Source organism: Thunnus maccoyii, chromosome 5 (genome assembly GCF_910596095.1).
Source record: "Thunnus maccoyii chromosome 5, fThuMac1.1, whole genome shotgun sequence".
NCBI lineage: Eukaryota > Metazoa > Chordata > Actinopteri > Scombriformes > Scombridae > Thunnus > Thunnus maccoyii.
This window is the reverse complement of record NC_056537.1, coordinates 5,888,674-5,916,140: the sequence shown is the minus strand read 5'-3', so window position 1 is coordinate 5,916,140 and position 27,467 is coordinate 5,888,674. Positions and strand designations below refer to the sequence as shown.

At 39.4% G+C, this 27,467-nt stretch overlaps 2 protein-coding genes across 7 annotated transcripts in view; both read left to right on the top strand.

Moving 5' to 3' along the window:
• Positions 1 to 462: 462 nt before the first annotated feature.
• On the top strand, positions 463 to 21,170 carry LOC121897709 (F-actin-capping protein subunit alpha-2). The gene is made up of 10 exons (XM_042412399.1): positions 463 to 567; positions 12,304 to 12,367; positions 13,956 to 14,007; positions 14,504 to 14,567; positions 16,060 to 16,266; positions 17,279 to 17,358; positions 18,574 to 18,652; positions 18,817 to 18,888; positions 19,231 to 19,293; positions 19,965 to 21,170. Exons 1-10 carry the CDS (start codon positions 529 to 531, stop codon positions 20,103 to 20,105), a joined length of 861 nt encoding a protein of 286 aa, XP_042268333.1. The 5' UTR covers positions 463 to 528; the 3' UTR covers positions 20,106 to 21,170.
• A 1,375-nt stretch (positions 21,171 to 22,545) lies between these two features.
• The window catches only part of LOC121896970 (suppressor of tumorigenicity 7 protein homolog), a 65,002-nt gene continuing 60,080 nt past the window's right edge, over positions 22,546 to 27,467 (top strand). For 2 of the 6 annotated variants that reach the window (XM_042411123.1, XM_042411122.1), the window contains exon 1: positions 22,551 to 23,012. Coding sequence is in view for 4 of the 6 variants with exons in the window: in XM_042411119.1 (XP_042267053.1) it covers positions 25,112 to 25,154 (43 nt within the window). In the remaining 2 variants the exon portion in view is untranslated. Of the gene's footprint in view, positions 23,013 to 25,083; positions 25,155 to 27,467 lie in introns of all 6 variants that reach the window. The other 4 variants (XM_042411119.1, XM_042411118.1, XM_042411121.1 and 1 more) reach the window with 4 other exon arrangements.

The following is a 27,467-nucleotide window of genomic DNA, read 5'->3' as shown; positions in this document are numbered from 1 at the left end:
GACTATCTTTAAGCTGTGTTGCAGCTCATTCCAGTTAGGTGCACAGTACTGGAAACCAGTCTTCCCCAGCTCAGAGTTTGTATGAGGGACTTTTTAAGCCAACCTATTGTGTCTGTTGTCATGATTATTAGCGCTGAGCTCAACTACGGATGTTAAATATCTCATTAGGCATTATAAATGTAGACTTCGAGATGGCAGTGATGACTTTGATATGGCCTTTTCCTATATAGGTGAAAAACACATATACAAATAGCACATAAATCAAGTTTGACCTCGTGTACAGTATGTTACCATCGACCATGATGCATAAATGAATTGTCCAAAAACAAACAGTGCAGTTATCAATTATCAATTACTGAATTATGCAAATATGTAGGCTTCGTGTGGCCATGAACTATCTCTACTACCGCTGCACAGTCTGTGACTGAGCATCAATCAAACTGGGAACACTGAACTGAGCCAAGCTGGAAATCCACCCATGCGGTGACGTCACGGGGCTCTGACAAGCTGGTGGTGCCGGAAGAAAAGATGGCGGATCATGAGGAGCAGCTATCCGACGAGGAAAAGGTAAGATGCCGATTTAATCACTAGATAAAGCCCAGCGGGGGACGTTAGCGCTCGAAATTCGAGTTGCATTTGAGTCCTTCTCGCCGTGCATCCCGGCGTCGACCGTGTTGTTGAAATGTGGAGAAAACCGAGGCCTCAGCACAGCCGCTGCTGCTTCTGCTCTTATTATTTTTAGCTCAACTTCCGCTCATTTGCGAATCTCAAACGGAGGCTCCTTGTACGGTCCTGACTCAAAATAGGAACCGTGTACATATTGTAAATGCACCTAAGCTTACCTCCCGTACGATTTTCGTTCATTGGACACGTCGGTTCTCCGCTGTGTGTTTGGTTGCTTGTGTTATGGAAGTTTTCGTACATCAAAGATCGCTAGCTAGTTAGTTTAGCATAGCCACAGCCTGCTAGCAGACAGCTACACTAACACGCCCTTTCGCTGTTTGACACCGCTTTTCTCCCTTTACACCGTAAAACTATCGGAAGTGGTGGAAAAGGGCTGATAATTTATTCTATATACAAAATATGATTTAGTCAGGCATATGACAGCGACCATAGGCATACTAACTTACAAGCTAGCCAGCCAACCGCTGTACCTCTGTTACCGTGTTTCACGGTCAGTAAAAAGATGTGAGAACTATGTGCTCCAGTTGACATGATGCAAACGACCCCACATATAACGTTACAGTAACCAATTATAGTTTAAAACTGTAAACACAGGTGTTCTTTACCTTTTTAAAAAATCTATGGCTACAGCTGATACTAATATTTATTATATTAAAAAAAACAGTAAACGAAAACTATTATGCAAATAAGGTAGCGAAGCTCATTTTGTGAGCGGGGTTTACACAGCCCTGCTAGTGTCTGGTAGCACTGCACTGTTCATTTTCTCATTTCCTTAAAAGAGCTTTCTCTCTCTATGAAGCACACACACACTGCTTGAGTCTGAGCTGTCTACACGAATCTGACTAGTACTTTATTTTAATATCCTGCTAAATGGGTTAATATTATTTTGCAAACTCATATTCGTTGTACTTTTTTAATCTCTGCTAAGCCTGGTTTACTCTTTGGTTAGGCTAAATTGATAATTGTTTGTTTCAGTCAGTTAATATGTAGAAATGCTAGGAATTTGCTGGTTACTAATTTACATACGGGAAGTTTTACATCATAAACTGAACTTTTTTTTTCCCCCACTACTGATCAGACTCTGTAAGCAATTTTTAGACAGTTCTGTGAGTTTTGGTTACTTGTGGAAGGAATTTAACATTGTTTTTTTTGACATTTTGTGCATTAAATGATTCAACAATCAAATAAAGAAAACATGGTAAATTTATAAATAGTTAAAAATAACCCATAGTTGCAGCCTTACTGAAATTCTTAATGTTTTCATATGCATGGAGGTTTGTGTACATGTGTACCTAACACACTGTGTTGTGTCTATCCTGAGCTCACAGACAAATTCCTACAAAGCTTGTTAATATCCCAGTAAACCATTATGGACATTCTTCATAATAAACCGGGCTGTGAACTCCTCAGTTACTTATCTGAAAGTTATGTAATCCACCATTCAGTGTCAGAACAAGGCCTGGTTTTATTCTGCTCTGCCCCACAGAAGTCTGAGTCAGAAGATTTTTAGAGTTTAGGCAGCCCGTTGACCCGTGGGTGTGACCGCGTCATCCTCATCAACACACAGGCATCAGCTGTTAGCTAAGCTTTTCATTACAGGGCTTCTTGGGCGTGTAAGGTGATTGTAGTCACTTTTTCATTTTGTGATGTTCACAAACTTCACCACAAGCGATGTTTCAGATATCTGCTCATGACATGAAGCTACGGTAAAAGCTGGTAACAACTTAGGTAGGGATGTCCTGATCTGACCTCAAGTATTGGTTATACTGAGTAAGGACCTAAACCCGATCCTCCTATCCTACGTCGGCTGTCACACAGGTGTCGGAGTAAACAGAAGTGTACTTTGGCATACCTGCGGCTAAAATATCTGCAGTGTGGAAATATTTAAAATTGGAAAACAAAAGCAGTCCAACAACCACTTCTAGAGTCTGCAACGCGAGCATTTTTAGCAAAGCGGTAGTAACAGAGCTGCGTTCAATTTGATATGGCACCTAAAAAAATAAAAACACTCAACGGTATGCAGTGAGTCAACTCAAGTGAAAGGCTGCACCGAAGCAACAAACACCAGAGGATACTTTTAAAAGGAGAGAGAAATTTCCTTGAGACTGCAACAAGGTCAGAAAGATCACAGAGAGGGTAATTGAATTCGTCGCTTTTGGATGACCGACCCATCGGCGTGGTAGTGAATGCAAGGTTTCGCCGTTTTCTGGAGCTTTTGGAGCCACAGCCAACAAAAAAAACCTTAAGGAACAGCTTGGATGCAGGCATTTTTTTTTCTTAATGCATTGCAGAGCTATTTAAATTGTCAAGCATATACATAAGATTGATTTTAATCAGTTTAATGTACTTGAAATATGCTTTATGCAGCTGTATTACGTGGGAAAATACAAGTATTGGATTGGGACTCGGTATTAAGTGACTTGGATCTGTGGCCAAAAAAAAAACTTGATGGGGACACCCGCAAACGTAGGTGTGAGTGTTGTGGAGCTTTTTTGTCATCATTTAACCACACTGGTTTCCATGACAGTCTAGCCACTTTCACAGTTTGACCAGACAGTTTGACTTTGTAGAGCTGAAAAGAATGATGGTTGGCAACCTGCCAGCTGCCTCGGTAGAGAACCAAGCGCAGCCAATATCACGCAGTATTTAGCCCGGTGAAAGCCGTTCACTTCCTGCTCTGAATATGAACGGCGCGGGACCGAGCGGGTCACGTCACGCATCCGTCTCTGTCGTGCTGTTTAAAAGCACGGCGTTTCCATGCAAACGCTGCAGTCGCGTTTTTTATACTTGGAAGTCCGTCTCTCCGGTGCATTAGCTCAGAGCAGTCAAACCATCTGCTGCTGCGGGCCCTCGGTCCTGTTTTGTGCAGCTCTGTGAAAGACTGGAGGAAAGAGCATTTACATTAACACTCTGACAGCAGACAGTAGTTTCCAAAATTTCACTAGTATACCAATCAATACTTGTCTGGAATTTATTTAAATCAGATAACGATGAACAGCTTCTAACATAAGGCCATAACATTAACAAACAGTACTGATACAGAGTCCTCTGATTTTTCTTTTCTTTTTCTTTTGGTGACTAAGATGCACACTAATCTGGACATTTTACAGTTGAGAAATGAACTTGTCAGTCTTCTCTGGTGGACAAAAATGTAAACTCTGTTTCCAAATAACCTCAAACCTATTGTGACATTTCTTTACTGCGATTTCTCGTTACTTATCGGTCGACTTATACACTAATATGATGTATCTGCAGTCTGGCACTTATCATTTAGCTGTATTCACTAGTTACTGTCATGATGTGTGTCTCTCCTCACTCCACCGATGATACTTTCTCACATTGAATTGCTTTTGAGAGAATCCTCGCTCGGTATGATCCAACATTACTGTGATGACCCGTGATGTCTTAGAAAAGGTAACCAAGGCCGTCGCTTTTTCATAGCAACGCTGCGTCTGTGTCAGATATAATAAATGGTTTCAGGTTTGTCTCTCAGTCCCCTCAGGGGACTGAGGGATTTCTTTCTTTTTTTGTTGCCGTTGTAGCCGTCTGTGCGTCACGCTGCTATTCCAAAAAAAGACACAAAAGCTGATTGGAAATTACTAAACAGTCTCTTCCATTTTTAAATTATTAAACAGCAAGAAGAGAGTCTCATCTCTGCCACAGATACAAAATACTGCACGGAGTCTTTTTTTTGAGTCATATGGGAACCAGCCTGCTAGCTTCCTGATTACAGCAAAGAAACCACACATAGGTATTACAGGAAACTGTCATTACTCAATCTGAGTGCCGTCGACTCGTCTTCATCTGTACTTAAACATCTGTGCATGAACCAGAACCAGAAACCAAGCAATTTGACTGTTTGATCTGTCAACTTGATTGTTTGTTATTGTATGAAAATACCTAAAATAATAGTGGGGCATCTGGTAAATTAATTGACAGAGTAGACACATTTATAAGCAAGTGGCAGCTGCCCACTTTGTTTCACTATAGCTTACACTTTACATTATTATCTTTACACCAAAGGTTTCTTTTTTTGTTTTAACCAAATGTCTGTGAAGGAGCCTGCATGTCTGTGCCGAAGTTCCTGTTTCAGACTAGACCTCTATGTCTGCAAAAAGTGGTTTGGTAAGAATATATAATCTCAAGAGAAGGCGTATATTCACGAGGGCGTGAGATGGTATATTTATAGTCTTAGTTCTCCACAGACTTTATTGATGTGATGACGCTTAGATGCTTTTAATAACATACAATCTTTCTCATGTTAGTTGTGAATCGGTAGGCCATGAAATCATCACCGTAGTGTAAAAACAGACTCATAGAGGCTTACCATTTACTGTACTTTGTTTGCAAGCAATAACTTATATATATATAATATGAAATGATGCCTGATGGGAGTTTGTTACAAGTTTGCCAGATTATTGAGCAAAGCTTGTAACGTCTTTATAGTCGATGTGGTATATTATATGAACCGCCTGGAGAACAGAGCACGTGCTGTTAGTGAGCAGAAATAAATGAGGAAGCTAAAAAAGACAAACAGATTCCACATAGAGACACGATACAGAGCGCTTCTTCTTCTTAGATTTGAGGAAATCTGACCAGCAGTGTCTGAAATAGTGTGTTGCGTACATCCGAAACTTCTCTTTATTTTCAGTCCTGTGAGCTAGACGTTGTTAGTGTACGTACAGTACGTGTGAGTGTGCAGGGCTCGACGCTGCAACCTCTTAGTTGCATTTTGTGACCAATGTCAAAAACAATGTGACTAAAATTTACAAGTTTATTTGTTGACTGGTGAATTCATTGATTGATTCATTGATTTTCATGTATTATCTCTCCATCGTTTTGCTCACCAGCACTGAAAGGGAGAAAGAATGAACTTGTATTGTGTGTGTATATGTGTTTGTGTGATCTAGGTTGTTGGTAGGCATACAGGAAAAAACAAGCCACCAGAGAAGGAGAGTATAGACGTATTCAATGAAGGATTTGAATGCATCCTGCATACATTTAAGAGCAGAGTTGGTTTGTTGTCGCTGCTAGAAGAGCCCTGACCACCTCAGCTATTCTGGCAGTTAGCATAACATGTCGGCTAACTTCCGTGTCAGAGAAGGTAAACTGAAACCTCTAATGCCTTTGTTCATGATCATGATGCTAATTAGTGAGAGCATATAGCTGACTATACCAGATTTAGTGGCTCGATTCTTACAGAGGCCAACCATGTGAAAAATGCATGTAGTCACATGGTACAGTAAGGCATTATTGATGAAAGATTGCAGCAGATTCCATCTATAGAATACAATCCTTATTAATAATACTCTAAAACCAAACCAGAGCCACTGGAAACCCCCAACAGCCCTGTGTGTTTCCTTGAGCTCGGCTTGTGAACCGCTGTCTTAGACTTCGTTGAGTGCTGAAATTTAGTGGCATCTCCCTTTAACTGAAAGAATGCAAAGACAGAGGAGCGCTGTCTGTACGTGCCTGCAGCAGTGTCAGAAATCTGTAGACGAGGACAGAACTATGCACGCTTTTCAGTCTGCAACACCCAGAATGTTCACTCCTCGTACCGTTTGCACCACAGCCGCTGATCTCCAGGCAGAAAACTCACCTTTTTCTCCTGAGGATAGTTTTGACAGCTGTTTTTTGTGCTACTAGAAGGTTGAGAAACTCTCTAGATCTGTTTTAAACCCCATTATGCCCCCTGCTTTGACCCAGGAGTTTCCTATAAAATGCTAACGATGATTGGTTAAGACCAGCGGCTTTTACAGCGTGCTGTCTGCATACTGGAGGTTGTAATGCAACCCAGAGATATTCCGTATATTGCACAGCTAGCTGCTTTGGGTAAAACGACACTACTTTCACCGGCACTGTGTAAGGATAAATCGTTGGGATGTACGCTGAAGGTGACAAACGAGCTCATCTAAAGTAGTCAAAGGCGATATCATTCAGGTTCAGTATTTATGCAGCAGAGCAAACCAGTAACTGCAAGGTCACAAGATTGATTGCTGCCTCAGTATGCAACATTTGATGCCCCAACATATGGATTGTTAACTGATTGTTCTATCAATCACGTTTTGTTTTTTTTGGCTTTGGTAACTTGTGAAAGGCAATTTTATTGGATAGGATATTAAAATGTCTAAATTTAGCTACTAGTATTAAAAAAAGACACTGTGGCTGACACACACACACATCCACATTTACATAGTTTGCTTGGTTTCATTTTACATCCTCAGCTTATAACCGAAAGGGCAACAAAAAATCACAGAAGATTTTTGTTGTAGACACAACAGCTTTACCTTTTTAACAGGAAAATAAAGGTGATAAAATGATTACCAAGCAACTTTTAAGCAAGTCGGAAGTCTTCACATTTTTTTTATTAATACTCAGATGAACTGAAATGGGAAAGAAGGAAGGAAATCTTCAGATTTGCGTCTATATGCTTGGTAGTTAATGGGCTAAAGCTTTTAAAACTAGCAGTAAGCTCTGTGAACTCGTGGCTGGACATTAGAGCAGGTGTTAATGTGTCAGTCTGAGTGAATGTGAAGCAGGGCCTGCTATAAAACAGAGCACAGTGTCCCAGAAAGTCATTACTCTGTATAACATGGTGCCACAACTATTAATAACAAAGTCTTGATCTTTACTGTTAGGAACCCCCCCACCCCTTCCCCTCATCAGTAAATCAACAATCTTATCTCCAACATCACACACTTATTTGCCCTCTTCAATCTAATCTTCATCCAACCAGCCACCACCTCTTCATTTTGAACATTTCTAGTTACCCTGTGGCTGGTTGACAGTCTTCCTCCTCCTCCTCCTCCTCCTCCTCTCTCTCTCTCTTTGCTGTCACACTGTGGACTTATTATTCATAAATTATTGCACCCATCACCCAACCTCCATTTTCACCAACATTAAATTGGTTTTCTTTTTAAACTAAGCCTTGTCTCTGGTGTAGCATTTCGAGGCTCCCTTTTCCTTTTTCTATGTAGGATATTGAGATGGAGGCTCGCCAGGGAAGGGGATCAAACTCAGGGGGGTGGGGGGGGGGAGATGATGCAGCTTAAAACGCCTGCAGGCCACAATATCGCCTCACTTCTTGTTTCTTTTGTTTTTTTGTTTTTTTTTAAATATATTACCAGTGTTTTCGTGAATCTGGATCGGCATGATAAGGCGAATTTCGATGTCAGGATTAGTACGGTGCGGTTTCAGTTTCAGCCAGTGTCCTTCTGGGATTAAGAAAGGGTGTCGTGCGGGTGAGGTCGGCGTTCGTGGGATTGTGCGGTGGGAGCGGTGGTTGTTGGGTAACATGAGGAGGAATATACAGTGAATAAATTGAAAGAAAATGGAGACCAGCTGGTGTCCAAGTGAGCACAAAGACATGAGAATGCCACACTACAGGAGGTCCGTATGTCCCACATTCTTTGTCTGTGTGTCTGTCAGTGTTATTATTCCAGCTCCTCGGTTGTCCGCATGCCGATTCCTTAACCTCTACCCTCCGAGAATCCATAGAAAGATAAGAGAACCGTCTATGCGAGATGAAAAGCCCTTATTTCAAGCAAAAATAAAGTTTTCAAACTAGAACTGGGTCAGCAGCATTTGAAAACAGAGTTTGAAAACGCCGGAGTAGTGTGGACGCCAGGCGTTAACGTAGCAAAAGTTATAGGTTTTAAAAAGAAAAGGTATTAGTGTGGATGCAGTCTATATGTTCATGTGTTACTACATCCACACTAATAGGTTTTTTGAGCCCAAAGTGACTGCATGTCTTCAAAATGTCTTATTTTTTCTGACCAAGAGTGGAGAAAAACAATTACAACGGCAGTAAATCCTCACCTTTCAGAAGGTGGAATCAATGTTTTCTGTTCACCAAGATAAATAACTTAAAGGATTGTCAAAGTAACTGTCAGTTTTCTGTTGATTGACTAATCAATCAATAGTCTAACGTTGTCAGCACTAGTTTAAAAGGCTTACAGTGCATCCCAGGTATTAGATTATTGCTAAATTTCAATCAACTGCTCCCCAAAGGAAGTTTGTTTCATTCATTCCTTGACAGTCACTCACATCCAGTTAAAAACAACCTTTTAGCTCCACTGGTGGAGGTAGTAACGATTTGACAAAGTTATTGATTTTTATCTGGTGTGAAAGCCCAACCAGGTCCAGATAAAGTCAATCAGAATTATCTCAGTACGACTACACAGCACGGTTTATCTGACAGGCTTCAAGCACCAAAGACTCTCGAGTTAGTTAATGAAATTCTCTGCAGAGACCCTTCGCCTCAGTCTGAGCTCGTCACGGAGCGCGGTCACAGTCGGCGCTCAAGGCTAAAAACTAGGTCTTGAAGCTCCAGAGTGTCCCAGCAGGCCGTGTCCCAGCGTAACAGACTGAAAATGAAAAGAACACTTAACCTTGAAGCTCAGCATTCAAAAGTGAAGCCCTGCTGTAATTACTTCTGTCTAGAAGTTGATGTTTCTGCTTCTGTTTGTTTGACAGTCGATAAAATGTCTAAAAAAAATCAAGTTTTATGTCAAAATTTAGTGAAAAGTGAGTGTATTTGTCTTTATGTCATTTTATCATTTATATATATATGTTCATATGTTGCCTTACTGTATAGTCAAAGAAGGATGTAGGCTCTTTTCCAGTTACTAAAGGGAAGAGGAAGTGTTTTAACTGGCTTTTAACAGTCAATGCCTGACTCATAATCTGCTAATGGAGTAGCTCTCTCCTCCTCCTCCTCCTCCTTCTCCTGTCAATGATTCATTTTGAACCACATCAAACTCCCTTTCGCTTCATCTCCTCTGCTCTCCATGCACCCTAAAACAAGTTAGGATGTTTTTTTTTTGCTGTTGGATATGATTGTGACACCATCCGTGTCCATTCCTTTGTTGTGTTTACTGGTCTCTCCCTAGCTGTAGGCGCTACACAGTTAATCGGGCATATGATCAACATATCTAGATGTTGATCATGTTTTAAGCCAGTATTTTAAGCACTCAGACTTTAATTCTCATCACCATCTGAAGTGTCATTACAGTGGCCTGCTCAGGCTTTCCGACCTGCTTGTTTTAGGTGAATTCGAAACCAAATTTTCATATTTGACTGTATTTGTCTTTCTATGCGTGTTATCCCTCTAATAGACTAGCAGCCTGTCCATGGTGAAGCCCATCTCTTGCTAAATGCATGCTGGGATAATAATCTCCAGCCCCTCTACAGCCCTAAAGAGGATAAACAGATTTGAAAATGGATGTATAGATACCATTACAGTATTGCGTTACTTTGAAACTGCAAAACAAGACACAAAAAAACATTAAAAAACATCATATAATGTTGTTAAATCAGGCTATGAAACTGTATATCTGTATTCTAACAGTAATTATAATAGTCCAGCTGAACTCTTATTAATATACTTTATTGAAACCAGACCTGAGCATAGAGTTCAAATCGGTGTCAGATATTTGGACTAGTTGAGATGCGCTTAGTTTATCTTGTCATTCACACAGCCTCCTAAATGTTCATGTAAAATCAAATTAATGTAGCAGTTGTCATCGTTTTTAAATGTTCCAAAATGTCCATAACTGCTATACTCGACGTTTATTACCAGATAAATTTGTGAAACAATCCATGTCCACACTAATGTAGATCAATCTGATACTGGAGACATTTTTATGTCCACATTAGCATATTTAGATTTTCTGTATCAAAATAGAAAAATTACATTTATTCCTTATCACAGTGGCTGATTTTTTTTTCCAGTAATTTCATTTATAAAATGTCAAAAAGAGTTGAAAATGTCCATCGCAATTTCCCACAGTCCAAAATCTAAAAGGATTCAATTTAAAACAGAGAAAAAAAAACAGAGGAAATGAATATTATGTTTTCAAATGTATCCGTGATATGAACCTCAGCAGATGACACACTTTAATATAACAACATTAGTCATCTCAGGTTTGACGGCAGAGAAACAGTAGACCAAACAGAACTCTGCAGACAAGGATTATGAATGAGGATGTCAACTTCCTGCATAGCTGGATAGCTACTCAGCTGCATTTTTATAAAAATGGCAACAAGTGCAAACGTACGTGGACTTTGAACAAGTGTACAAATCATTTTAAGACAGAAATACAGAAACAACAGCTTTTAAATCGACATATTTCTTTGATCAGTGTGAAGAACGTAGTTAACAATTACTACTGCAGACTCTGATGTTAGCGAGACAGACGTGTTACCCGTTACTAACAGAACGAAATACGCCCCCATCCACCTCTCAACAACAAAAACTATGAACACAACGTGAGGCTGAATCAATGAAGTGAAACAAAATGGCAATTCAGTGTAATTATGAGGCTTCATCAGGGCCTGTTCCACCTTTTTACATCAGTCTATGGTCTAGATTGAAGGAGTTTCTGGTTTTGAATCAGCACAGTCATCCAGGTAACTCATCATTTATCTTGGATCAGGCCCCTGGAGTGTCTGGAAGATGCTCTCTGTACGTGGAAAGTCTGTTTACCCTGCAGCAGCCCAGTGTAATGAGGGAGACCCAATGCAAATTACTCTTCCCACAGGGATTTCACATCACAAACACAATTTTCCACAAGCTGATTAACAAAGTGTGTGTATGTGCCGTGCGCTCACACGACACACACACACACACACACACACACACACACCTCCATTGTGTTATGAATTTTAGAGAGTCCAATATAAGTGGGTCATGATGATCTCATGACAGCGGATTAGACTAATGCTGATAAACTTTGATCTCAACATCACACAGACACACATGTACCTCCCCGAGTGCCTTCCTTTCTCTCTCAGCATTGCTCATTAGCAAAAAATCAATCTGCAGCTCTGCGCGAGTGCCAGAGCACTTGTATACACACACTGCTAATAAGGGCCCACGGGACACACACACACACACACACACATACGAACACCTTTCCCTGATATGCCAGCTTGTGAGACCAGGGGAAACCTGGCTGAGCCCACCAGTGATAGAGAGAGGTAGGAAGATACAGAGGTAGGGCGAGAGAGAGAGCGCGTACTAGGAGTCCTCAGCACATTTTTATGTCCTTATATGGTCGTGAACTATGCGGGGGAGGGAGGGGCTGTCGTCTCGCTGTCAGTTTGACATGTGACCTGGAAACAGGAAGTGTTGTGGTACAGCGAGCAGAAGAGAAGTGAGGAAGGGGAAAAATGACTGCTCAGATGTGCTGTGCTAGACTGAGAGAGAGAGAGAGAGAGAGAGACTCTGACAGCCTCACCCCACCCTCCACACCAGTGACACAGTAACATTACACCCTCTGTTGGCCACACTGCATATACTGTATGTATATCCAGTGTTTACATAGAGTTGATGTACTCAGAGTGACTGCAGGTCAAACTTAAAAAGGAGACCAAACTTAAATTTCATAGCAAAAAAGGCTGTTGAGACACATTTTCCAGGCCAACTGTGGAAACTGCCTGTTCCAAATTGTCAATAAAAAAGGGAAACAAACTTATAAAAATACATAATTAAAAAAAAATGTATATGCTGGAGAGATTTTGGACAGTATATGATGTCACTTCCTGATGTTGTGATGCTAGATTTAAGTGTGACCAGCAACCTCCAGGCTTGACATTGTACCTTGTTTCCGGTTGCAGGTACGCATAGCAGCTAACTTCGTCATCCACGCCCCACCAGGAGAGTTCAACGAAGTTTTCAATGGTGAGTCCTCTCTGTTTATTTTCCTCTATATAATGTGTGTTTTTAAATATATATATATATATATATATATATATATATATATATATATATATATATATATATAAAAAAAAGTCTGATGTTATTGCTTAGAATATAATGTATGATTTTGCGAGGCACTGATTCATTACAGCGTATGAAAAGTATTTAGGAAGCTGTTAGTAATGCCCTGTGATTAGAAAAACAGCCTTTTGTCTGGAGCCAGTAGACTTTTTAAAAGTTAATTAATGGCACTTATATGACTGTACTATTTGTTCCAGATTATTAGTATGCACTTGAACACAGCATGCTCTGGATATCTTATGTTTTATCACTTACAGAGTGTTACATATGGGAAAGAAGACAGGATTTTAATACTAGGGATTCAGAACAAGGTTTCTGCAAATATATATTGTCCTGGCTGACATTTTTGGTAATTTGGTATATGAATGTAGAGTTTTGCCAACTATCAGATCTGTTCAGAGATTCAGAGGCATTGCCATTGCCTCCTTCCTCTTAAGGAAGAGTTTGACATGGAAAGCTTATCATTTATGACCCAAAATACTGTCCTGTTCTGCCTCACACTAGTGCAATTCAATGGAGGAATAGACAAGAGTAACACTTGTGCTTTCCTGTTATGATGTGTCAAAATGTCCCGTTTTGAAATGACTCACCTTTGACAGATGAACCAAGAATTTCTTTTGGTTACTGTGGGCGTATTGAAGTAGTGTTACTGACTGCTGCAGTTTTTAACCCACATGCGGTTGCAGGGTGACATTGATTCAGACTTATTCCCATTTCTGCCATGTGGTAATGACATTTTTTAACCTCCTTTTTAAAAGTAACGTTCTTTGATAACGCCACTGGGTGGAGCCAAAGTGGAAGTTGCTTAAAGTGGCTTAAAGAACATCTTAACTTTGCATGTTAGTTATTTTTTTATTGCTGTGAAACAAAGGAAATAGTCTCCCCCAAAAAAGTGTTTTTTCAGCGGCTAAACAGGAGCTGAAACGGAAAACATTCCTGTTTATGTGTCACACATCAGTTGTTACAGCTGTCGCCATGAAGAAAGAAAAACGACACTGTGATGTTTTGGTCAAATTGTGGCTCACCCTGCAGCTCCGGCGTTGACACCACGCTGTCAAAGTAGCGCCCCTCGAGAGAGAGAAAGCGTGTGTATGTGTTTTGGCATCGTTTTGGCCCCGTCCCGCTTCGATAAATGTCGTCACCTCAGAGGAGCACCGAGGGGGCTGTCTGTCTGCCTCTTATCACAGTCTGACAGCCACACACAAATACACCAACACTTAAACACAGTCCCCTATTGCCACTTTGTCCCCTTTCATCTCAGTGTGATTTTTACAGCCTTTTCCACTGAGCTAATCTACCATGTCTGCTTCAGCCCCCCCCCCCCGGCAAAAATGCTGCAAAGACTTGACTGCAGGCAGCTTTGTTTTTGTGTGTGTGTGTGTGTGTGTGTGTGTGTGTGTCATGCGGCTAATCTGCTCTACCTGTCTCCTCTCCTCCTTCCTCTGCTCTCCTCTCTCCTCAATAATAATCTCACAATTTTCCTCCTCAGATGTGCGATTGCTGCTCAACAATGACAATCTTCTCAGGGAAGGTGCAGCGCAGTAAGTCTCACCTCTTGTGCTCTTTCCTGCTCATGAAAATTCGCTTTTAAATTTGGGAAAAAGTACTGAAACATGGGTCACAAACAGACACACCGTCACTCTGCAAATTGTGTTTTATACTGTATAGTTAGTAGGGAAATATTACTTCACTAAACGTAGCTTGATGTCATTTGTACTTCATGTTTGTGGCAGATTTGCATCAGATTAAAATGAGTAAGATTGAATCTTCCTTTATGACTGAATATGACTTAAATGAAAGGTTCATATTTTGTCAAGCCTGTCTGAAAACAATACTCACATGCCCATATGTACATTGAAAGACTTAATTGTTGCTATAATTGTCCCTCCTCTCCATACTGGCCATGCAGAAATCCCTTTAACATGATTCCAATGAAAGAGATGGAGATCAAAATCCACAGTCCTCTTTCTGTGCAAAAATGCTTGAGTAATAAACAATAAAGTATGTAAAAAGTAACTGTTCTCTCTCTTCTTGCAGTGCATTTGCACAGTACAACTTGGACCAGTTTACCCCGGTGAAAATCGATGGCTATGAAGAACAGGTGAGTTAAAGCTTTGTCCACACTGTCCGTCTCGTTCAGAGCGCGTTGTTCTCTGATTCATATCTAAAGAGAATCCATCGCTGCCGCACCATATGTATAACTTTACAAACTGCAAAACTATTCATGTTTCACGAATAGTTTTGACATCGCAGTGCAGTAAAATAATTTTTTTAAATTATTCAAAATAGATTATTTCATTCATGATTGAATTGTGCTATAGCTGATGCTGATTCCATGAAAGAAAAGTATTTCTGAAGCTCAGAAAAACATGAGTTCAGTTCATAAACTATATGAGTTTAACTGTTAGGTGTTTAACCAGCGTTTTATTAGAGGAGAGGACAACTTATAGTGTTTTCTTTAAACTAATGAACCAAAATGAACCAGCAGTAAAGCTCATGACATATATATATATATATACATGTTGTGGTGGTGGTGTTCCTAATATTTTGCCCCCCTCATGTATGTTAATGGAGTGGACAAAATATTAGGAACACCATTCAGTATAATGCACTCCAGCACACCAACACCACCCACCACAACCTGAATAATAAACATAAAGTAGAATTATCATCTTTCTGACAATGTCAACAATGTATAAGTTTCATAAAAGTGGAATTAATGGCAGAGCTGAGAGAGAGAGTGTACTAATGAAGTAGCTAGTGAGTGTATATATATATACAGCATATTTTATATAACAGCATAACATAATAAATGCAGTTGGAACAATGGAAATAAAAGCCAATAACTGATAACCAGCATCATAAAGAGGCAGGAGTGCAGGGAAAAACAACAAGCTCTTTCAGTTTTTTTTATTATAATTACACTAATATTATGGTATCATGGGTATTAAAATAGAGAGGGGGGGGGGGGGATTAGATGAAAGGATCAAACAAGTCCCTTCATTCTCCTTTTGCGTCCTCGGGAAAACTACAGTAGATCACAAACACATCTTTTATTTTAGTGTCATTGTGCTCACCGCCTGTGAGTTCCTGTGAAGGTTTAACGAGTCGTCGAATGAACGAGGCCGTGTGTTAGTGTTAGTAATGATTGCCATGTCTTATGTAAAGATGTCATCATGTCCCCGGGTTCCCACATCACGGGTTGATATTCCCCCGTCTGATACCCAGCAGGCTACGCTGAGTGTCGAGGTGGAAGACAGATGATGGAAAGTTCAGGCTGACGTCTGTGTTCCTGTCTTCCTTTGTCCTATTTCCCAATTTCCTCTCTATTTATTGCTCTTCTTTCTCTTGTTGCATTCTTTTATTTAATCTTGATTCTCTCTTCTTTTCCACAAAATCCCTTGTCTGTGTTTGTTTTCTTACTTTTCTGTGTTGTTTTTGCTATCTATTCATTCCTTCTTTCCATTCCTATTATATCCTGATACTTCCTGCTCTTCACTCATTCTTCTTCACGCCACTCCTATCTCTGCTTTCTTCTTCTTTTCCTCCTCTTTCTCCTGCCATCTCTCTCTCTCTCTCTCTTTCCCTCACAGGTCTTAATCACAGAGCATGGTGACCTTGGGAACGGCCGGGTCCTGGACCCCAAGAACAAGATCTCGTTCAAGTTTGACCACCTGAGGAAGGAGGCCAGCGACCCCCGGCCCCATGACGTCGACGGCTCCCTGGAGGGCTGGAGGAGCGCTGTGGACTCGGCCGTCAGGGCCTACGTTAAGGAGCATTACCCCAACGGAGTCTGCACCGTACGTCCCAACAACAGTTTACTCCAAAACAATCTCTAACAATGGATGAATGTGATCTGACTGTTAAGGTTGTTTTTTTTTTTTAAAGGTGTACAATTACACAAACAGCAAGTGTTTTGTAGCTTAAGCAAAGACATTGTAAAATGCTAAAAAGCAGGGCTATGCTTTGCTTTTATATAAAAAGGTTGTTTAATTGCAAAAATAAGAAGTTTGCTTTCACCAATTTAAAATAGAAATGAGCCGTCACTCTTTGTGCATCAAAGCTACAGCCTGGTTTTCACGTCTAGAATAATAGCCTTGAACGACGATGGTAGCGCGGTAAGTATCAAGCTGTCTTTTCGCTGTCGGACCCTCGTTAACCGAGCTCCTATGTGACCGAGCATCCACCACCGGTTGTGTTTCTTTCAGCAAGATAATGAACACCCTCCAGCCCAGAGTGCTGTTCTGTAGTAGACCCTGACCTGATTCTGCTGTAGAGGATTTTTATAAACCATCACAAAACATTCCCAGGACGTGATGAGTTTATATGTGAGATTGTTATCTACTTCTTTCTTTCGTTTTTGACTGACACCTCAGTTTACCAGTGTTCATTATCTCCATGTATTCCTCTAATGTGGATAACAAGAACAAGTCATTCTTGTTATCCGGTAAAAGAAGTTGTAGTCGGACAGTGTTTAGAAATGCTTGCAGTCTCCTCCATAAAGCTTCTGTTGTGCTGCTAATTTATTAATGCAAAGTGAAGAGCACAGTTCTGTTGCAGACACACAAAAGAATACTGTGGACGTGTCGTGCGGTTTGCCAAATCGCCTCTGAACACGTTCCTATGTATTACTGTCTCGGTCGGATTTAAGGTCAGCGTGAGCATAATTTCGTGTAGCTGTTAACCACAAACCACTGTCTCATTCAATTGTTGCACATGCACAGCAGTAAATTACTTAGTTATAAAGTGGTCATTAACTAGCACCGTGTTGTTGCTTCTCTCTCTCTCTCTCTTTTTTTTTTTTTTTTTTAGATTTACGGGAAAACCATTGACGGACATCAAACCATCATTGTGTGCATTGAGTGCCATCAGTTTCAACCAAAAAACTTCTGGTATGTTTCAGTCAGTGTAGGATTTTTGACATCTGATATATCATTTTTTTGTTGTTGTTGTTGTTGTTGTTGAAGGGAAACACATTAGACACTCAAAGCTGTTTTGTTGCTTCCAAACAAGCCTTTCCTGTTTTTAGCATGGAGTAAAGATGACAAGCGAGAGTGTCATCTTTACTTAAAAGGAAAGGTTTTTTCTTCTCTTTCAGAAAAGAACAACAGGGCTTGTAGAATTCCCAGCGACGGTTTCTAAATCAAACTTCATTTTAAAAAGATATTGATACACTGAACAAGCTTAAAGCCTCAAATGCTGGTTTATTTGTACGAGACGCTTCAAAGGCATTACATTAATTGGCACTTAACTCCGAAAGCGTCGGGCTGTTGGTCCTCATAAGCGTCGCTGAGCTGTTTCTGATCGGGTTTATCTAATTGGATAAGAACCAATCCTCTTTGCTGCTGGGTTTTTAACTGGGCTTATAGGTTGTTGGGTATAATGATCCCACAGCTCCAGTATGTGACTGCTACCCACAGGAAGCCATAGGGCAAAATTATGAACATGAAATTGACATCATATATATTCTCTCATCTCCAGTTTTTTTTTTTTTTTTCTATCCAAGCTGAATAATGTATAAATAAAAAGGACTCGGATTCAGTTATTGTAATTATGAGAGTAGACTTGGGGGCAGACAGTTGCATAATCATAAGGAAAATAGATTTTCATGAAACGTCTCTTCACCTCCGTCACCTTATTGCTTTAAAATAGTACACTGACGTTCTTGGAAATATGACTAACTGGCCAACTTTCAGCTTATTTTAGAGAAGGATTGTCACAAGAACTTGTTTTGATTACTAAAAAGTCTGTATGATGATGAGTATACAAGCATTTAAATATTTGCAAATACAATTATTAGTTATTTTAATTATTACAACATCTTAACTGCTGTGACCTAAGGTCATTCAAACAAGGAACAACTTAACTCTGTGTCGATCTCCAGATAACATCTCGTGTTAGCTGACAGAAGCGTGGTGAATATTTCTATTTCCTGAAGCCGACACGAGGCTTTTAAGTTCAGTCTAATATCAACGAGGACGTGACTTGAAAGCGACGCTGAGTTTTTATTTTTGCCGACTTCCCCTAATTTTGTGTGACACGGTCATAAGAGATGTAATGAGCTATTAAAGTCTGGTTTTCCTCTCCTCTTCCTCCTCTCTGCGCAGGAATGGACGCTGGAGGTCAGAATGGAAATTTACAATCTCTCCCTCCACCACTCAAGTGGCAGGAATCATGAAAATCCAGGTATTTTCTTTTCAATCCTTCACTTTTTTGAAGAGACAAGCGAGTTTGAAAGGATGTTTTCATAGAATGCTTTGGGGTTTCTTTGCGTACAAAGCTTTTATTATAATTTATATCATTTAGGCTGAACAGAATTAACTGAGTTTAAAACATTTTCATCTCTCCAGGTTCATTACTATGAGGATGGCAACGTTCAGCTGGTGAGCCACAAAGAGGTCCAGGAGTCCATGTCAATTTCTGTGAGTATTAACTGAACAGATTTTATGTTCACGCAGACATTTGATGAAGATGTGGACCTCAAATATAAGCTACAGGAGTTAGCAGATACCACTCTAGTCATCTCAGATACATCTCATAACATCTTATATGTTGAACATTGTTTTATTTATTTATGATGATTGTACCACTATAACCAAATCTGCTCTAAAACCTCCTGAAAATGTTTTCCTCCTGCTGAGAACTCCCCACTTTGCAGTGTTGTGGTGTTTGTGTATCCTGTGAAGCACAACTTCTTAGTCTTTTGTTTATGTCACTTATTTCCTTAAAATAAATTCTCTCTTATCTTCTCGTCTTTCTTTCAGAACGAGGCTTCAACCGCAAAGGAGTTTGTTAAGATCATGGAGGCTGCAGAGAACGACTATCAAGTATGTCATAATCAGAAGCGCATATTCTGCTGATTATAGACTTTGTTTGTTTCTGGGGAACTGAACTATCATCTTAGGTTGTGGTTTTTTTTAACCCGTGTATACAGGAAGAGAACTGAGAAAAAACAAAAACACTGTTTACAGTCAGCGTTCCTACACTTGTTAGGACATTCAATTCAATAAACTTTCATTAAGTTTAGGGGGGGGGGGGTAAGATATGCAAGAGGCTAAAAATGAGACATCACGAAGATCTCATGTGTTACTCTTGTAGGAATCAATGATGGCATCCTTTACTTTCGCACTGCAGCACAGAATTTTCCTCAGAAAGTCTTATGCTTGTACAGATAGTGAGCTGAGTCATACTGATAAATGCGGACGTTGTATTTTAATAGAGAAATCTGCTCTTGCAAGTAAATTCATTCATTTAAAAGGAATTATGAAGGCCGCCTTTGACCGTACAAAGCTCGGGGGAAACACCGTCGTACATAAATAGTCATATTTTTCTAATCTGGGCTATTAGGGAGAATTTATGGATATTTGCAGCCTCTTAAAAGTTTTGTTGTCATCCAATAAAAGTTTTAAACATCTGAAAAACAAAACCTGGAAGTGACTTTTAAGTAAATTAATTTACAATATATTCTCATCTCCTCTCCTCTCGTTATTCCTTCCAGACGGCCATCAACGAGAATTACCAGACCATGTCGGACACTACCTTCAAAGCCTTACGCCGCCAGCTTCCTGTGACACGCACCAAGATCGATTGGAACAAGATCCTGAGCTACAAGATCGGCAAGGAGATGCAGAACGCTTAAAAACAACGGAGAAACATAAGACACCCCCCTCCCCAACCCCAACCCCCTCCCCTCCCCTCCCAAACAACGTTGCATGACTGGATAGTTGTATCGTCTTTGTACAAAAATTAGAGAAACGGGGGACAATGAAAGGTTTGGTCTCACAGCAAGATGTCAAATTTACACATTGGATGTCTACTTTTGTTGATGTTATTTTGTTTTTATACAGACACCGTTAACTCTTCTGTATATCGAATATATGGTGATAACGATAATCGTATTTGGGGAAAAAAATGTAACTCCGAGGAAATATTACAAGACATAGGAAAAGAGGGGCGGACACCTGTATGCAAAAACACCCTTATTAGAATACAGTATCACGTGTGCAATATTTATTGTGTCAGTGTGAGACCACGCCTTTTGTTTGACCTGCTGAAAAAAACGGTTGAGTTTGCAATGATGGTGAAACAAATCATTCTTGGGAGAAAAACCTGTCTGCATTTACAAAAAGAGCTCAGATGTTTAGTCTGAAAGAAAAAGACTCCCTTCACTTTACGATTTACGACCCATACGTTCAACAACAACAACAAAAAAAAAAAAAAACAAGATCTTTGTGTTCATTGACTGGTATCTTTGGCACAAGCAGTCACCACTGTCAGCCACTCAAATGTTCTTGTCCCCTTATTTTGGTACTTGCCCCCCTCACCGTTCTGTCCCCGTATGTGAGATCTCAAGCTCGCAACGCTCTCCTTGGCTAAATTTTTGCCTTTTTTGACTTGACATCGTCCGAACTCTCACTCAGCGCAGGGAGTTCAGCGACCACTTTAACAAGCTTAATTAACAAGTCATCAATCGCTAAGTAATGTGCATAATGTCCAATTTACAATAAAATCGAAACGTATCACTTTCTCCTCCAGTGCTTATTTTTATTAAAAAAAAAAAACAGAACCTGACTGTATTATATAACAAGGCACATTGTAATATATAACTGTATGAAACATCCTGTCTGTCAGTTTGGTGATTTATTTCCATGAGATTAATTGTAATTCAGTCACAATTATGTTGCATTAAATAACAAATTTTCTATTCACTGAGTCACTCATACTTTCTGATACCATTTATAGTGATGTAGAGATGGAGAAATTATAATCAAACTCAAGGTTTAATATTGAAAAGCTCATATAAGTTTGGGTTTTGTTTGAGGTCCTAAACTTTTTACATCTGCATCACACAACAAGCATTATTTCTAAGAGTTTTATTGTAAGGATCAACATCATTAAAGATTAATTTGTTAGATATGACTGTACAATATCACAACTGTCCTTACATGTTATATAGTCCATTGTTGTAACATCAACAATGAAATTATAATGTTGCCTAGATGTTGGAGACTCTGAAGACACTTTGAGTCTGATGCAATATAATAATAAATGTGTCATAATATCAGTTGTCAAAAACGTCTCCTGAACCTGGATTTGCATCATAATTAGCAAGTTGCACACATTAAAATTGAAAATGGCAAAGATGAGAAATTGTGACAAATGAGACTGTGTGGTTTTAAGTATTCATACAAATTCAGTTGGGTGTGTTGAGTCAAAGGATAATGAGAACACCCGGCGCTGGAACTGCAGGTTTGAGGTTTGAATAAAGATTAGGTCATTTAAAGCAGCATAAATGCATTGCTTGTAAAATAAATGATGCATTTGTTTTTGTATTATAAATTCAACCGATTAAATAATATGTACTATTTCCATTTGACACACATTACTATAGCTCAGATTTGAGTTTAAAAAAGCCACTCTTGATGTGATTGAGAATTAGTGAGATCAAAGTGTTGGTATTATTAGTTTGTTGTCTATAAAGTCTTATAATATTAAACAGAAGATGTTGATAATAGTGGCATGACATGTCAGGGAATTTTTTTTTTTTTTTTTTTTTTTACAAAATATTCCCCAAAGCCTTCTTTATCTGCAATATCAAACTTTTTTTAAATTTATTTACATACAATAACAAACCTATTTTATTTTCTGATGCAATATCATCTAATCCAAGGGAAATATCTTACAATACAATACAAACAACTTTATTAATCCCACTAGGGGCAATTAGTTTGGAGCAGCCTGTTGTACACACACAACACGCTAACAGACAAACAAACAAATAAATAATACAATATACAACACACAAAAGGAATAAAAAAAAACACCAGGGAGCTGTATGTGGAATAAAAAATCAATAAATAAGATCGATAAAAAAGCTTGATAAACACAATACAAAAAAAAAAGATGAGATAAAGCATTCACCAACAATAACAATGGAAAAACCTACAGAGCATTTCTTCAAGTTTATTCAACTACCTGTGTGATATTACATTTACACAGATGTATGCATATGTTTTAGAAACATATATATAGAATATAAAAGTTTGCTAACACTTTGTCAGGTATAACTTGTGAAAGTGTAACAGGATGAATTTTGGACATTTGCCTGAAAGTTGACCGTTAAACTAGCTAACGTTCGTCTCATTTTGGGGACAGTTTTCCTTTTTAAGCGTGTATTTGTTCATTTATGTCGTTGTTTTGTATTGTTTAAAAGTATAATATTATATCAAGCTATATTATAAAATCAATTTTGAGTGTGTGTTGCTTGAACTTGCCTTGAATTACAGGTAAAAAAAATCGTTGACAGCGACATCTTGAGGCGACGGGAGCTAACTGTCCAGGTTAGCGAGCCGGTGGCTAACTGTTAGCTAACGTTAGCCAGCCTGCCCAGTTTGCAGACACGTCTACAGACAGTCCGCCACCACCACCACCACCACCGCCGCCGCCGCCGCTGCTGCTGAATACTACACACATGTTGAACTCCTGCTGGAAGAAATGCTAGCTACGAATAAGGATTTATCTGCCTTTCGCACATACATAAATTGAGGTAAGCTCTCTCTCTCTGACACACATTGCTTTAACGTTTCCCCCACGACCGCTGCCATTCACAGTGCCTCCACTTTAAAAAAAAAAAAAAGAAAAAAAAAAGAAAAGTTTTGCAACCATAGCCAGCTCGCGTTAGCATTTAGCTGGCTGGCAAGCAGAATGAGTGGCTAACACTTTAAGTTAGCCAAGTTTAAATGGAAATCCTCAATGTTAAATGCATATTAGAGCATCAATAGGATGTTCCCGAGATACCGTGTAATTAGTTTTCCTTGCCGGAGCAGCACAAGCCAGCTCAAGAGAGCAGAGCGGTGTATTGTTATTAGTGGTCTCCATCATGAGTCAGTGCAATATCTCTTATCTGGTACTCCAGAGTTTACAATGTCATTGGTGTCCAGGTGTTATTTAGCCATGCTGCTTGTGTGTTAACTAAGCCTCTAACTGAGGGACAGACGTCTGATAGGGATGCATTTTAAGTGAACGCATCATTAGCAACTTAAAGTACAAGATCTAAATTTTGCCACTACCTGTTATAGCCTTATGGACCTGCAAGTGTTTACCTCTGCTGGGTATTCAACAGCAGCTCAGTGGTATAGTTGGCATTATGTGTCTCCTTGCTCTCACAGTAGCCAATGATGAGTCTCCTGTGACTGTGTGCTGAGCAGCAGATGGAAGAATGTGCTCTTTCAGAAAGCCAGCTGGCTGGAACTAGAGAGGGCAGGAGAGCCTTTAGGCACACATAGGCTGGTTGAAAAGTCTAATAGTAGTGTGTGTGTGTGTGTGTGTGTGTGTGTGTGTGTGTGTGTGTGTGTGTGTGTGTGTGTGAGTTGGAACTGAACAGTCATAACCAAAAGCATGGGTGTTAGGAAGGTTTATATGTCAGAGAGTGGTGGAAAGTAACTAAGTTTATTTATTCAAGCATGTACTTAAGTAGAATTTTGAGGTACTTGTACTTTTCTTGAGTATTTCTATTTGATGCTACTTTATACTTCCACTCCATATTGTCCTTTTTACTCCACTACATTTATTTGACAGCTTTAGTTATTTTTTCAGATGAATATTATGACAGAATGGATCATTTAACAAGCTTTTAAAATACAACACATTGTTAAAGATGAAGCCAGTGGTTTCCAACCTTTTTTGGCTTTTGATGTCTTACAAAAAGCAGTGTGTAGTCGGGGTCACATTTCACATGTCTATGAGTTGTTAACAGCTCCACCAAATAGTGTTTTTTCCCTCTAAACTTCTCACATGCTTTCATTTCAGTAAATGTTAAAATGATCCAATATTTCACCAAACACCAAAGATGAGAGAAAAAATCCAAAAACTGAAAACAGATTTGTGTATCAGAACTTTGTTTTTTTCTTCTTTCCTCTCCCATTAATCATCTCACGACCCCGCAGATTTATCTGGTGACTCTCTGGAGGGGCCCGACCCCTAGGTTGGGAACCACTGGACTAAAGTAGCTAACTGTATATAAAGTAGTTGAAACTAGCTCCACCTCCAGCAGCTACAACAGTAACATGCTGCTCTAACACTGATGCCTCACTATTAATAATCTAATGATGTCATATATTTGGCAGCACTACCACTGGTTTCATTTTATCAAACAACAATAATATATCGGGACAAAATTAGTAGTTTTACTTTAATACTTTAAATGCTAATACTTATGTACTATAGGCATGATTTTTCATGCAGGACTTTTAGATGTAGTAGAGCATTCATACATTTTATTATTATTATTAGTTTTAAATGAACAAATTAGCACTGAAAACAACCAGGATGTCAAAGTTCTGTCAAAAACATGTATGAGGTATTTGAGGTATTTTAGTTTGTTTGTTTGTTTGGGGATCAATAGCTGGTGGGTCAAAATGTCATAAACATCAACAGACGATTTTCTTAGTTAAATGATCCTTTTCTATACTGCTTAAGTTAAATACCAGATTTTACTCTCAAAAAGTGTATAATTTGGATGGAAAAACACACATCATTAAATGTGCTGCGTTTATTTATATGCTGCCACGTCATAGAGATAAAGCACAATTTTTGACCTTGGTTATGTATCATTTCAGCACAGCCTCCCCTTATCAGATTTGAATAATGACTTACAGGGAATCGCTCTCTGCTGCAGACAGAATTACAGGTAAGTTTATAGATGGATGAAAGATAGAACTGAAAAGCAGCTGCTACTCTGTACCTGACAGACCTTGTCTCATAGAAAAACCTTAAACTGAGAGTAATGTGTCACATCGATAACATACTTTCACTTCCTCTTCCCCACTAACACCAGTTTATTTGGTGTTCTCTTAGTTCTCCTTTTCCCCTGTACCAGGAACGATTTCATCTATGAACTGTGGCATTCCCCTTCAAAACTTATCAGCGGTTTATTACATCAGCCACTTTCTCTTAACATGCTTCCTCTTCTATTAAATTTGTTAGTGATTGTCTGCATCCCCTTGAGAACTTGCTTGGTCTTGTTGCGTCCCTCTCAGATGGCGCAAGCAATAGCTTTCATAACAGCAGGAGGGACACATAAAGCAAGACTCATGTCCATGTTATGTGTCGATTTAAAATAATAGGGCTACAGTTGTCGGAAGAAACTGTGTTCTGTGACCCTGCTCCCCACCTGAGTTTGATATGAAAGGCAGTTTTCCACAGGAATAGTCACAGCATTAATAATTCTGACACCTGAAATGACTTCTACCTCTCTCAAACTAAGATTCTGCATAGACATGATTGTTCAGTGTGAGTTGTTGCATTGACCTGTCATGAGGTCAGTCCCCCCCAACTCCCCAAATACAGAAATCTTGGCTCGTTACATGTTGAATTCCCTGTGTAAATATTGCGACTACCAGTTATTTAACCGATTATTTTTACAACTCTGTCAAAGAGAGTGATTTATGAAAGTATGTGGAAAGATCTGTTTCCACAGCAGTAGCGTAGTAAGAACCGCAAGGTGAATGTTCCTAACTCTAAATGTTGCACATTGTGTTGCTACTGTGCATTCTGGTGTATTTAGACTCCTGTTGCTATCGTGGTATCTTGTACGATCAGTTTCTATCTGTATGAATTTGACAAACTAATACCGAAACCTGACATTTACTCTTGATGTTTCCGATTGCTGACGGTACTTCAGCTCAATGTAGGATGTACCCTCATTGGCGACTTCATTAATTACACCTTTCTAGTGCTGGGTTTGACCCCCCCTTTTGCACACAGAACAGCCTGAATTGTTCAATACAGGCATGGATTTAACAAGGTGTTGGAAACATTCTTTAATGGTGTCACACAGTCGCTCCCGATTTGTCAGCTACGCATCCCAAAGATGTTCTATTGGATTGACGTCTGGTGACCGTGGAGGCCATTGGAGTACCCTGAACTCATTAGCTTGTTTGTGGAAACAGCTTGAGATGACGTGTGCTTCGTGACATGGTGCGTTATCCTCCTGGAAGTAGCCGTTAGAAGAGGGGTAATAATTGATGCAGGGGTCGAATGTGTGTCAAGAAAATATTCCCATCACCACCAGCCTGTACTGTTGACACAAGGCAAGATGGATCCTTGGGTTCCTGTTGTTTAAGCCAAATTCTGACGCTACCATCTGCACGTTGCAGCAGAATTTAAGATTCGTCTGCCCAGGCAATTTTTTTTTTTTTTTTCTTCAATCTACTGTCTATTTTTGATGAGCCCACTGTAGCCACAGTTTCCTGTTCTTAGCTGACAGGAGTGGAACTTGGTGTGGTTTTCTGTTGCTGTATCACATCCACTTCAAAGTTTCAGCGTGTTGTGTGCAAAGATGCCCTATTGCAATTTACTGTTGTAATGCCAGGTTACTACTGTCAGCTTGAGCCACTCTGGCTAGTCTCCTCTAAGTCTCCTGTTCTTTTACTGTTTTTGCACCATTCTCTGTAAACTAGAGACTGTTGTGTGTGAAATCATGCATGAGATCAGCAGTTTCTGACATACTCAAACCAACACGTCTGTTTCTCAGTCATTCACAAAGTCACTCGGATCATATTTCTTGCCCATTTTTATGTTTTGGTCTGAACAATAACTGAAACTCTTAACCATCTCTGCGTACTTTTATGCATCTAGTTTCTGTTATATGATTGGCTGAGTGATTACATATTTGCATTAAAGGATTTGGCTTGTGATTTTCTATGTTTTTCTTACTGTCAACAAATCTCCAAACCAACAATGAGCTCATCCAACTTACAAGTACTGTGTGTGTATCCAAAGCCTGATATATCTTATTCCTCTGTGCTGTAGACCTCCATTGTTGTCCATAAACAAGCTCAAATAGAAGACAACAATGAAAGGCAATGGTAAAATACAAGGCAATATCAAAATATATGCCCAAATGTAAGACATAAAACCGAATAAAAATTGAAAGATACATAAATAAATAAAAGATTCTAAAAAAATATTAAAACCATTAAGAGCATCCAAAGGCCATTGA

Bases quoted from the DNA above. Each gene is read 5' to 3' on its own strand.
- LOC121897709 (XM_042412399.1), top strand. From the start codon at position 529: ATGGCGGATCATGAGGAGCAGCTATCCGACGAGGAAAAG. The intron at 14,008-14,503 runs GTAAGTCTCACC...CTCTTCTTGCAG, and splicing joins CTCAGGGAAGGTGCAGCGCA to TGCATTTGCACAGTACAACT. The intron at 14,568-16,059 runs GTGAGTTAAAGC...TTTCCCTCACAG, and splicing joins TCGATGGCTATGAAGAACAG to GTCTTAATCACAGAGCATGG.